The following is a 14,088-nucleotide window of genomic DNA, read 5'->3' as shown; positions in this document are numbered from 1 at the left end:
CTTCTTCAGCAATGATTTTTCTGTACATACTCCTTTTTCAACCTTACTATTGGCTTGGTGAGCTGGTGGTGTGGGTAAATCCATACAATGCACTGAACTCTTCATTGTAGGTCACTCGCACTTCAAATTTCTGCATCATAATGATGGTGTACATCTGGGATTCCCAAACTGGGATTCCACAGAAGCCTCCCCAGGGGTTCTACGCCAGGCCAGGCTGAGTTTGAGTTTCATGTCATTTGCAGATCATCCAATCTTCAGTTGGCTTCTTCAGAATCCAGCCTCAGATTAGATGAGTTGGAAACAACACAAAACCTAAGTTGTATCAATCAGGATGAGCACCGAGAAGGAATGATGGTCAGAGGGGGCCTGTGAGGGACTGAGGGTAGGCAATTGAGAGAGCGAGGAGGGACTGGGGGAGCGAGTGGTGCAAGGGTGTGGGAGGGCGGGGGAGCAAGTGGAGCCTGAGAGGGATTGGAAGTGGGATCTGTAAGAGGAAGCGGAGAGGAAGAGGACCTGCGATTGGCAGAGGGAGGAGCAATACACATGTAAAATATTTGATGAACATAAATTATGGTTACGTTCCCTCGATGTTCATGTATCTGCACACACCGCCCCAACTCCTGGATTGTGATCAAAAATTAAAACTCCTAACGCATTTTTAACGTGCTATTTCTTCATTTCTCATTTCTTCTTCAGTAATTGAAGTTTCTCAACTTGCAAAATTATGGTCTTAACCTAAACAAAAAAAAGAAGCAAAACTATGATAATTAGCTGTTCAACTGTATTACCAAGAGTTTGTGAAGCAATGCAAAATTCCTGAACTGTGGCATAGTATATGTAATACCATAATTTTCTCAAATTTCAGAACCATAATTATGCTGAACACCAGAGACAAACCATTGTGAATTTGCCATAAAACTGTATCATGTTAACATTTTGTCTATGGTGTTCAGCATAATTATGGCTCTGAAATTTGAGAAAATTATGGCACTACATACACCATGTCACAGTTGGGGAATTTTGCACTGCGTCACAGATTTTTGACAATACAGTTGAACAGCTAATTATCATAGTTCTGCTTCCCACTAAAATCAGTCATTATGACACAGAAGGAGGCCATTTGGCCCATCCAGTCCTTGCTGGCTCTCTGCAGTACAATGCAGTCAGTTCCATTCCAATACTCTATCCCTTGAAAGATTATTTCCTTTTGAAATCATTGATCATCTCTACTTTCACCATCGTCACTGTGAGGCTGCAAGCCACTAACACTTCCTGCATAAAAAAGTATTTCCTCATATACCCTCTGCATTTCTTGCCCAAAACTTTAAATCTCTGTTGCCTTTTCCTTGTACTATCAGCCAATTGGAACAACTTTGTCTGCTTTATCTAAACCTGTCATAACCTTGTACACCTCCATCAAAATTTCCAAATCCCTGAAACTATTGATATATCTTCTGTACCCTCAAGGACTCTCTGATCCTTCTAACCTGTGGTGACCAAAACTGGACAAACCACTGTAGTTATGGCTTAAATAGGTTCAGCATAATCTTTTATACTCAATATTGTTTTTAATGAAACCTAAATCTCAAATGCTTTGCTAACTACTCTCTCAATCCTGTCATCCTCAAAGAAGAGCCCCCCAGATTCCTCTGTACCAGGTACAATACTCAACTCCAGTTCGAGTTTGTTGAATGAGCGTTAGTATCATCATTGCAGTGTATTCGGTGATTAACAAACTTCATGAAAGGGCCCAATGATCTTGGTATAATCACAAGAATAGGAAAAGTCATAAATACAGTATTCTAATAATGCAAATGAACCTTAATTTGAATAAACTGGTTCAAATATTAAGACCTTTACTTTGTAATCCATTGATTTGGACTAAAGGCACTGCTTTAAAAAACAATTATTTATCTCCCAGAACCAGTGGGAGTGGTGGTGGTGGAAGCCCTGTGCCGACTGCTGTTTACATTATGGAACAGCTCAGGTTTGAACAGGCTCACTTGGGATTTCAGTTAGTAAAAGATGTCATGGGACCCGGTGACATTGCTTTAACACTGCTAATTATAAATAGGAGCCCAACAAAATGCTCAACACTTCTTAAATTAATAAATTAGTTGTTTCATCACTTCATTGCAATGTTATTGTTTGTTAAGTTATTAATATTTATGTTGTATTAAGAGGGATTAGCAGTTGCATTGATTTGTGCCTACATTTCACCTGTTTGCAATAAAGCATCATGACCTGCATATACTGCTAAAACCATGCAAGATTGTTTTGTAACAAATTCTGGGACATTGCTTTTAAAATATGCATTGCATTGCTATTTTTCAGGTAACAACTTTAAATATGTTAACAAAGCATTTCCTTTGCTACCATATTTTCCAAAATTTATACTTTATTCATAAAATTTGTGTAAATACAATCTAACCATTTCAAATTTAATATTACAGAGTGCACTAACATTCCACTTTTCTCCGTTGAGCATGTCTCACTCTGAGGTGCCTCAGTACAATTTCAGTACTTTGATATTTACAATATACATGCAAGGTATATAGTCTGTTTACACAGTTTCCAGCCCCTTGGTGTACAATGGCTGAAATTTGATGTGAGCTGTTTTAGCAGGCAATACTCAATGCTTTCCCAGTATTTCAGGGATATGTTTTTGTACCACTTTGAGTTGCTGTTACGTTTACTGCAGCACATCGAAGTTATCTTGACCAGCAAATTGTAATATTGGGCGGCATGGTGGCACAATGGTTAGCACTGCTTCCTCAGCGCCAGGGACCCGGGTTCGATTCTGGCTTGGGTCACTGTGTGGAATTTGCACATTCTCCCCATGTCTGTGTGGGTTTCCTCTGGGTTCTCTGGTTTCTTCCCACACTCCAAAGATGTTAGGTGACCATGTTAAACTCTCCTTCAGTGTACTGGAGTGTGGTGACTAGAGGATTTTCATAGTAACTTCATTGCAGTGTGAATGTAAACCTACTTGTGACTAAAAAATAAAACTTAAAAATGAACTTGTCACTAAAGAACTAAGGAGCACAATGTATAATTTGTGGCATTTGTCGATAATCATCGTTGCAGTGAATTCCTGACTCCAGTTTTTTTGTCCAGAACTGTGATGCTGTTAATTAAATTTGGATTTTTTGTTTGAACATGCACATTGTACTGAGTTTCATAGGATGCAAAACTATAATTAAACAGAACTACTGTAAGGTTCTAGTACCTTTGCTTTTGAAGAAAAAGTTGGACTAATTTTAAAGACAAAGTTTATATTGCATTTCTTGAACTATGTTGTGTGCGCATTTAAAAACAGCTTCAATTATACTGCTTTTTGGCTTTTGTTTTATGTTCTGTAAATTACAGCAAATGCTTTAAACATGTGCAGAGGGATGTTTTCATATACTTCCAATCCTTTATTTAAATAGGATTGAATTTATTTTCTAATTAGCACCTATATTAGTTGAACAGCATCTAGTTATTATTGATGTTGTGCCTCCAATTATCCCTGATTAATGTGTTATGCAACAATTAGACAATATAAACATTAACCCAAGCAGATTGCAAAAAGAATTGAAGGAGAGGAAAGAGAAAATTCTTTTGGTGATTAGTCTATGAAATACTCTGCCAATAAAATGAAACATAAAGATGGGAACAGGCAGGAGAGAAGGGGATTAGAGTTAGTGATTCATGGAGGAAAAACACCTGTGCAGACCTATTAGGTGACATGGCCTGCTTTGATACTGTTAACATTTTTATGAAAAGGCATGTGACTCAGTGTGGTTCCTGGGCTAAGGTTATGGAATATTTCTTCTATTGAAGGCTATGTAGGATAGTTAATGACGATATAAAGTTTATTTATTTTGGGGTTTTGGCGTGCCTTGGTGTATTTTCCTTTGTGCGAGGAATCCAGGAGCAGAACTCACAGAACCTTCCCTCCAGGAGATTAGTCAGTGGTTAAAATATGATATTCACTACCACAGGAAGTAGTTCAGGCAAATACATTGCATGTGTCAAAGGACTACACAAGTACCTGAGATAAAAGATGATAGATAGAATGCTGAATGGCTGGGATTAGGTGGATTTGAATGGGAGGAGACTCCATCTTAAATGTGGAATATAAACCACTGAACAAGAGTAATCAGGCTGAATGGCCTGTAACTGTGTTGCATATTCGATACAACTGGTTCCAGTAGTGGAGTTTATAGTGGAACTAAAAGTATGATGTCTGTGAAATTACATATCTTATTATAATCAGTCGTTCTTGCTCCATGCTACTTTTATGCTGTAACAGGGATTTTTCTTGTCACAATTGCAAATGTTTAGTGTTTTGATTTTGATGGTCTAAAGCCAGTTTTTTTTCTTTTCTCCATAATTAGGCAGCTTAGTTCTTTGAGAACACAATTCACTATTTATTACTATGTGACACGTGTTGGACACAGAATGGCCGAGTAATTCGCTGCAGATAACTTTCAAGTTTTCAGTGGTTGTGTCACATTTATTAATCTTGTGAGCTTCACTGCACATCAAGGACATAGCGGACATTGTCTTGGTGCTAGGAGGAAAAGTGATGAAATAAAGTCCCTCATGTAGTCGAAGCTCATATAAATGATAATAGCAGGGAATGTTTCAAGGTTGTAATTTAATCTCATGGTCCAAATGACTTATAAACTGAATTTCGCTCTAGGCGCTTACAGCATTTGAACTTCTCAATTAAATTGCTGGCTACAACCATGAATGTTTATATTTCTGTTTCTGGTCCATTATATGCTTTCAGACAAACATAAGCAATTTCTAGTTATTTCACAGTAATATTTCAAAAATAATACTCTGAACCACAAGTGTTGAACAGAATCAACAAACAGCAATGTGTTTTTTTAATGTATTGCTTCTTATGGAATAGCACCACTGCTGAAGTATTAAAGTAATTCCCAACCACTTTCAAATAAGAAAATAAATCAACACCATATAGAAGATACTTTAAAATAAGAGCTGAAATTTGTACTGCAAGATTGTCTCCCACCCCCCAACACCCAAAGAATTTTTTAGTTGTTCAGAACAAACTTGACTTTTCATTAAACTACGTTATAGTCACATAGTTGAAAATCAAACACATTTACCTTAAATAAATTCAATGAAAATGTGATCCATTTGATTTCATATGCTGTTTTGGTGTTGAGGATTACAGAATTGAATTTAGTAGCTCATTCCTGAAAGTTAAAATTTCTGAAAGCATCAGAGTTATGACTTTTTAAAACTTGGTTGAAACCCCATTTTAAAGAAAGGACACTGGAAGCTCAAGTTGATTACTCTTTTGCATCACCTTATTAGCCCATAGTCCACAGTTCAACTTTCTGCCTTTGTCATCAATCTAATTATGTACCATGGCACCACAGGCCAAATATATAAGTTTCAATTTGTGGTGCGGTGTTCTTGATCATGTGCAAAGAAATTTTTATATATAAATCTTGATTATAGTTTGAAGATAGTAAAGAAATTACTCAGGGGAGCATGAAAATTTGAAAGTAAAAGCCTGTGATGTTTTTGCTGTTACTGTGAGTATATTTAATTGGAAAATAGATTCCCCTCTCAGAACACATATACACCCTATAGTATGGGCTCTATCCAATTTATGCAATCTGCTGAGGGACATGAATAATTGGGTAGATTTTTCAATTGATCTTTTTTCATCCTAGTCTTGATCACAAAGTAACATTGCAACCTAAGTTTATTAAGACAGAAGTTATGGATATCCAACAAAAATAAATTTTTTTGAAGAAAGGTTCACCCAAATATTCAACCTGTGTTGACAGACCCACTGAATATTTTTGACGTATGAGTCTGAAGGTCATGTGCTCAGCATGCATTTTCAGAATATTCATTATCCAGTTGCACTTCAGTGCAATACTGAGGAGTGTTCTATTGTTGGGGATGTTGTCTTTCAGATGAACCATTAAACCAAGACCTTGCCTTCTCAAGTAAACATTAAAAAGTCCCATAACACAATCCAAGATGAGCAATGATATTCTCCTGGTGCCCTGGCCAATATTTACCATTCAACCAAGACTGCTAAAAAGAGATTATCTGTTCATGTATCTCATTGTTGTTTGTGGGACTTGATTGCACACAATTGAATTTTGTTGTCCAGTGTCTGGTGAGGAGCATAAACATTGACCTTCTGATTCAGAAATGGCACGCTAGCATTGAACCAAGATAGACAAAACACCAAGTAGTTGTGCGCTGTGCTCGGCTGCAATCAAAAGTTAAATTATTTTACCAGATTTCTCAGGCTCCCACACCCAGCTCCTTCCAAAATTTGCAACAATGTATTTTCATAGTATTCAACTCAAGACTACAGCCACAGGTAAATTATTGTTATTGTTGTAGGCAGAGCGTTCCCTTTATGAAACTACATAATTGGAATAGCATTAGCTCTTTTACACTTCTCTTGTAGTTGTTTGAAAATAAATTTGAATCTAATTTATAAGCATTTGGCATTTGTTGTTCAGCCCTAGATAGTGATGAAAACAACTACTACATACAAAATAACTAGATCAATCATACCTGAATTGTTTGTTGAAATATTATTTTCATACTTCACTGCCAAATTATGCACAATAAAGACCTCTTTGGATAGTTTTGAGTTATTAAATTATTTGTGGTATTGCTCACTAATGGTCAAGGACTGTCTACGGATCTGGATGGAGTCCAGGAGTTAAACCTGCATGACTGGTTTATTTCCTTATGGATCAGGAAGCTGATTTGTCCATGCTAGCCAATTAGCCGCGTAGTATTATGTTTCATTTCCTTAACAGGAATCAACCAAAAAGATAGGAATAGGGTGATAATGTTACTCTTTATTCAGTTATCAACAAAACATCTTATTGGTAAAATATGCCCGGCGCAAGAACAATCTTGCTGTTACTGTCAAAGATTGTTCAGTCAAATTTCCATGGATTGTGAACTTGTGTTTATTTCTGTATATTGTTACTACTTGGTGTTCCATATGTTACCAATGATCTAACTTCTATAGTTTGATTTTTCTTCAATGTATAATCTCACTGGAGATTTACTGTGCTCGTTCCATAAAGTTACTCCCTCTCCTTGCAGGATATGATCAGAGTTTTTGAGTAGGAGTTCCTAATAATAGGAAAGACTTAATTTCTGTTGTATGATTACTAGGTCAGCATACTCTTGTAAAATCTGCAGATTTTTAAAACGCTTATTTATCCAGCAAACAAGCTACTCTTTAAAGATTAAATGTCCACAATTCAAAACTTTATGAAATATGTCATTTGTTTTGTCTAAGCAATATAACTTTATTTCTCATTTAAAATGTCACTGATTCAAAAGTCCTGAAGTTTAAACTTTAAACAAGCAACAACAACTTATTTATATCCATCTTCTTAGGAGGTCCCGTGGAATCAAAAATGACTGTTTCCACCCTAGTTTAGTGGATTCCAAGAGGGCTACTAAGTCCAAAACACCATTTGCAGACTCTGTCACTTGGGGCAGGTGGTGCTTGGAGGATTAGGTAGATGAGTTTCTGAGAGGTTTGTGCACCCTGTCCAGTGCCTTGATTTTGGCTCTGCATATTCCCGACAAAGTCTGTCAATATGTTTGGTGCCTTCCTGATTGAACTTTTTCCGTTTGGATAGTCACAAGCCAGGAACGCCTATGGGGATGTTTGGCTTCTTCAAGAAGTTTTGAAGATGTCCACAATTCAAAAGTTCTTCACGAAAGTTATGTCATTTGTTTTGTCCAAGCAATATAACTTTATTTCTCATTTAAAATGTGCCTAGGAGTTCAAATGCTGTAAGCGCCTAGAGCGAAATCCTCCTAGGAGTCTTCTGCCTACGACAATTGAGTTCCAGGTAGAAACTAGAAGTCTAGTTTCAGATATATGAGCAACTTGTCCCACTGAGTGAAGCTTGGTTTTCCGGGTGTTCAGTGAAAGGCCAGCTTTCTCATAAAGGTCACTGAGTGAGTGCATTTTGGAGCTGACTGATATTGGAGTGATTTGCTTTTGGATTGAAGACTGGGTGAGTTGAACAGTTTCCCATCTGTTTTGTAAATTATCTCCAGGCCCATGAGTAGCTTTTGTATGAGAGGTGCAGTATTGCAGAGAGGAAGATAGAGAAGTGGGTTGGTACAGTGACAGTCTTGTTTGACCTCTGCCTTCTCTGAGGTTGGGTCTATGTTGGTTCTACGAAAGAGAATCATGACTTGCATGGTATAGTGAAGCAGGTGGAGGATGTTGACAAAATTGACTACAACCATGTAGGACTTCGTAGTTGACAAGTCAGAGGCTTCAGTGAGGTTGTAAAAGGCCATGTACAGCAGTTGGTGCTGTCCCTGGTATTTTTCTTGGATTTATCATGCAGTTGTAGAGCCTCTTGATGGGCGAAAGCTGTACTGTGACTCAGGAAGGGGCAATTGAGGATGATCTTTGCAATAATCTTTCCTGTGTGGCACGCAGAGGGTATCATCAAACTTGTTTCTCATCTTGAATATTTTTATAGCACCTTTAACGTAGAAAACATCCCAAAGTGCTTCACTGTGCCTTCTTGAATCATTGCACACCATTTGGTGTTGGTATAACTATAAAGCTGCTAGGAAAGGAGTTCCAGGATGTTGACCCAGCGACAGTTAGAGATATTAGGTCAGGTGACAAAGTTTGGCCAAAGGGAAGGTTTTAAAGAATACCTTTTTAAAACAAAGCAAGGTATGGAGGCAGAGAAATGTAGGGAGAGTATTCAAATGTAGACACAGCCTTCACTGGTGGAGCAATTGCATTTGACTAAAAAGGTCAGAATTAGAGGAGTGCAGGTATTTTGGAGGATTATAGGGCCAGATATGGGGAGGGGTAAGAACATGGAGGGATTCAAAAACAAGGATGAAAAATAACATCTAATTTAATATCATTAAAATAAAGATGTTGTTCAACTATGTGCCAGTGTAGGCCAGCGAGCACAGGTTTTAGGTACAGAAGACTTTCACCTTTTTATCATTTAGTAATATTGAGGTTTAGATGCAAAAGAGAATTTTTTTCAATCTAGCATAAGACCTTTTGATGGAAACTTCTTTCAAATATTTATCAGAAGGTATCCTCATTTCAAATTTAAGTTAAAGCACATTTCCCAGGTGGTGATGGTTCATAGTTGGACCACTTTTATTGCATTATTAAGGTGGAGCGTAGGAATAAGTTATTTGTTCGAACTTAAAATATGTAGACATTGGAGAAAACCTACTTTTTCTTTCTCCTGATTATCTTTGAGTGATAGTATTAAATAATAGAGTTATTGTGATTCATTATCCCACAGTATACTTTAACATCTAATTGGTGCCTTCCATTTTATTCCCACAAAATATAAAATCTTAAATATTGAAATCTTATTTGTAGGAATGACAAAGCAAGTAACTTATCACAAGGTTTTTTAGCTTTGTGACTGGCTGGAGAGATTACTTATGATGATTAACTTAATTGATATTTACGGAGTTATCCTCTTCCCTCTTTTCCCCCACGCGCACATGCTATTTTTTTACAAAATTATGGTGTCGTGAAAGCAAATCCTAAACATTGACAGAAGCCAATCCCTCTTCTTGTCAACTGAATGTTTTTGAATCACCTTGTGTAAGTGCAATCCTAAAATGAGACTACTTAGAAACCGTGAGTAGGAGTTTAAAATTTACAACTGTTTGTGTAGGGTGGTCTAAAACTATCATGTTAAAAGGTACTGACATTCAAAACATTGATACTGACTTCTGCTTATTTATAGATTATCTAAGTGAAGAAGGAAATTTTCATTGAAAATAATTATTTTCTATTTGAGGATTTGTATTATTAAACAATGATCTTTATAACTTTATGCATCAACCCTCTTAACTGGCTTAGTCTTTCTCATTTTTTCTGTTCTTTGGTGCAAATTTGACAGACCAGAATCAGTATGTATGCTCATTCAAATACTGAAACATTGGTGAAAATAGCAGCTGGTAAAACAATTAGACACAGACTTCAGACACTGCCACAAAACCCCATGTTGCTAATATTAGTGGCTCACTATAAACACATTTGGTAAAACATAAAGCTTTGTATTTTTACTTATAAATGCAGTTTTTTTTGATGACTAATTTCAGGAACTCCAGAAAAAATTGTTTGAGAACTGTCAAACAAGGGATGAGCAATTTTATCAGCCGTAGGTTACCAGGTAGCACACTCTGCTCTGGATCAGAAGATTGTAGATTTAAACCCAGAGATTTCAGCAAAAACATCTAGACTGAGTGTCATATTTGAGGGAGTGCTGCATTGTCAGAGAGGCAATCTTTTGGATAAGATGTTAATCAAGAAATAGTCAGCCTCTCTGGTGGGTGTAAAAGATTCCACACACTATTTCAAAGAAGATCAGGGGAATTATCCCATGTGTTCCAAACAATATTTAGCACTTAATCAACATCATTAAAAGCAGATTATCTCATTATTATCGTATTGCTACTTACGGGAACATTCAGTGCACAAATTTGTCTCCATATTCCTAAATTAGAGCAGTGACTATGATCCAGAAGTATTTTGTTCCCTGTAAAGCATTTTATACTGACCTGAGATCGTGGAAGGTCTAACTTATCTTTAAAAATAGAATACAATGTAGGATACAAAATTTGCAATTAAAGTTACTCTTTAATATTCCTTCAGTGTTTAGTAGCAGTGCCATAAATAATTGGAGAATTTCTGTTGTAATTGGCTGAGGCTGCTAAATACAATTGGGAAATGCTTATATTTTCCTAGTTCTTCCAATTCCTTTAGGCTGAAATGCAGATAACCTATCCCTAAACATTTTTTTGTTCATAATAAATTGTTGAAATTGATGGTTTTGGATACCAATATTTTTTGAATAGACTAAAAAATACAGTAGGCAACATGTCGTGGCATTAGTACAAAATAATTATAAGAAAATATTTTATTGTCTAAAACAGGTAAAAAGGCGTAGAAATAGAGTTTTTAAAAGGTCAATATTCTCCTCTGAATGGAGACAGGCCTTGCCTAACTTTGACTCACCGCCAAAGGAAGGCATTGCACATATCTTAAAACTGTCTCATTGATTGCAATAACAGCAGTGACGTTGGTGCACTTAACATTGAGTAAATACCAGGAGGGTGTGCCTGGAAACAAGAGTCTTTGTCTTGGCACATTACTGTGGAGATGGTAAAATTCACCTATTTTTAAAAACTAATGAAAGCTTGTATTTTTCCCCCGGTAAGCACTAAGGGAATTTATTGAACAAACAATACTCCTTTTAGATTTTCCTTTCACCATGATGTTGCATTAATCATTTGAGTAATCATAGATGCGTACAATAGCTATGTTCCACTGTTGCGACATCCACTCACCTGCCAATTTTTACCATTGGAGCTCCCGAGTTTTTGCTCAGTGGACAAACATTGATGTTTACAAAACAGTTCTGATTTGTTGCTAGGCAAACAGGGAAGATTGCATCAGGGAGTGTCTTGTGAACCTCTAACTACTTGTACGCATGTGACGTAATTCGCAGAAGATTGCAGCCTGGGGGAAAAAGTCTTTAGACATATTAATTCATACATTAATGAAATTGCTATACACTTTTGATGCTAAATACTTAACACTGCATATCAAGATGTTGAAATTTTCTCTTGTTAGTACATACAGGGAATGGCAAACTCTTGAGACTCAAGCTACCTTGGGGGAATTGCTTAGGTTTGCCTAAGCCTGGGATTTATTCAAGGTTCCAATTCCATAAGTAGATATCTCACAGGATTGGTTTGTTCCATAATGTGAAGCTCCAGAGGCTAAATCAGAGAAAAGTATTTGTCCATGGTTCTTGCTACCTTGGAGGGGCTGATACCGGAGTACGGGGAGGCTGGATAAATAAACTTCACAAAAGAGCGCGAGGTCTTTCTAGCCAACATCAAAACTTCAGCACACTGTACATTATCTATTTTGACTGGCCATGTTGAATAGAGGGAAGAGTTAGACTTTGGATGGAGATTAGGAAAATACGTCTCCTGATGAACAGTGACAGATGACAATTAAAGAGGGCACTCAATAGAGCCCATACATCTGCCACACTGTGTTAACTCACTTATTACAACTGTGCAGCTTTTGATGTTTTTCTCTGCCTGATTGATTCACTAACTACAAATCTTAAAAATATATTTTTTTTAGGTTTTTCCACTTCACTGAGGAGGCTTCAGATCAATCCATATCTAACAACCTGCTTTGAAAGTTCTGCTTACATTTTGACAAATTTCACCAGAGCAGCTGAGACAATCCACAACATTCTAAATATCTAGAACATTCTTAAAGTCAATTTGTCCTATCTCCTAATGTTAATAAACTCCAGAACCCAGAACCATGTCTTCACCAAAAACTAATCAGTTCTTATTTGGGCCTTATGTGTGTACTAAGTTTTGTTGAAATCTGTATTGGTTTTTAAGACATATTGTTTAGACTGATTAAAAAAAACAGGAGCAAAAAAATTACCTTTACTGACCTGTCTCTCTGAAATCCTGCATAACTTATCAATGCATTTCAGTATGGTAAAATGCTTGGAATTCTTGATTTTCACCATGGCCAGATTTGATTTTTTGAGTGAAGAGAAATTACTATGTGAAGCCAATTCATCAATTGAGGCCAAATTATTTCCTTCCAACAACAGAGGTAAACTTTGCTTCACACAGGTTCCTTCAGGATCTGGCCATTCTACTAAAGCTGTTACACAAACTGTCAGACAACGGATTACAGCTAGTTGCAAATACATTTGCGCCCTTTGCCCTATGTTTGCCTTAAGAGCCAAAGACAGGCCAAAACCTCATTTAAAATGAAGCCTCTTGATTGGGACTACTCTTTCCAAATTATGGCAATATTCTTAGATTATCACTTAGAGAATCATTTGGATAGACTGGCAAGATATTAATACAGGGCAGGATTTTATCTGCGGACTTTTTTCTGAATCTCTTTGGCTCAAATAAGGATCAAGCCTACAACATGTGGTTTTCCCCTGAGCAGATAGAGGGCAGGCTCTTCCAATTAGGGACAGCAATCTGGCTGTCAAAGCTAGAGGGCCAATCAGAAACCTTTCAGTTGAAAGTAGCAGGCTGTGATGGAAGATAAATGAAGGAGGAGGTTTTCCAAAATGGAGATATCTTAAATTAAAAATGGCTTTTTAACTCAGGCATGCAATGGCTCTAAGCCTGTCAAACGCTGGGAGGTCACCTTGAGCACAAAACCAGCATCCAGTGCCTGTGGGGATCTGTAGACCAACTGGAAAATCCAGGTTGCCTTCCTTTAATTGGCATGAAGCTGTCCTTAACGAAGTGGATCAGCTGCTCATCACCAACCACTCCCACCTCCAATTCTATCTCAGTAAAATGGCCTGGGGGCTGGAGGTAGCTAAGGTCAGTCAGCTGTGCTATTTTTGACACCTGTCTTCCCCAAAGGGCTTAAAAATCAAGCCTAGAGGCTGAACCAGCATTTTCTGACAAGCTTGACTGCTCTGGTCAGTTCTCAATCTCAGCCAGACTAAATACATAACCTGTAATGCCTTCCAGGTCGGAAAGATAGATGCAGAGTGGCAAATGTGGATTGACTTTCTTAAGCAGTTCCCAGTAGTTGTTGACTGATCCAGTCGATGGAGGCCAGGAAGTAACTATCTCTGCTTTCAACAACAATGATGGACTGGAAATTCAAGAACATTTGCAATGCAGAATATTGTGTGCAAATGAAAAAAAAAAGTAGCTTCTTGAACTTAATTTTCAATTGTCCCCACAGGACAAGTCCTCATGGAGATTTCTGAAGTACACAAGAAAATCAACATAGATATGGAAGATAATGTATGTATATATATATATATATATTTAAGATTATTTTTGCAATCTTTGAAATAGTTTTAAATAGCTTTACTTTTGTCTTGCAATTGAAGCTTATCCTTCATGACTACTATACTTTTATAAGTTAAACTGCAATAGCCTGGTTCTGCTGCATGAAAATTCTCAGATCTGTGTTCCTGATCTCAGCAACATAATTGTAAGTTATTTAGTTAACATAAGGCATTT

The 14,088-nt window shown here is 37.0% G+C and overlaps 1 protein-coding gene across 1 annotated transcript in view; it reads left to right on the top strand.

Moving 5' to 3' along the window:
- The window catches only part of LOC145355039 (BAR/IMD domain-containing adapter protein 2-like 1), a 132,201-nt gene that overhangs the window by 36,593 nt on the left and 81,520 nt on the right, over positions 1-14,088 (top strand). The window contains exon 4 of the mRNA XM_080206826.1: positions 13,805-13,866. Coding sequence (XP_080062952.1) covers positions 13,805-13,866 — 62 coding nt within the window. The remainder of the gene's footprint in view (positions 1-13,804; positions 13,867-14,088) is intronic.

This window comes from Carcharhinus amblyrhynchos, chromosome 18, assembly GCF_965287045.1.
Source record: "Carcharhinus amblyrhynchos chromosome 18, sCarAmb.v2.hapA, whole genome shotgun sequence".
Lineage (NCBI taxonomy): Eukaryota > Metazoa > Chordata > Chondrichthyes > Carcharhiniformes > Carcharhinidae > Carcharhinus > Carcharhinus amblyrhynchos.
Note: the sequence above shows the minus strand (reverse complement) of the source record. Positions and strands in the feature narration are given on the sequence as shown.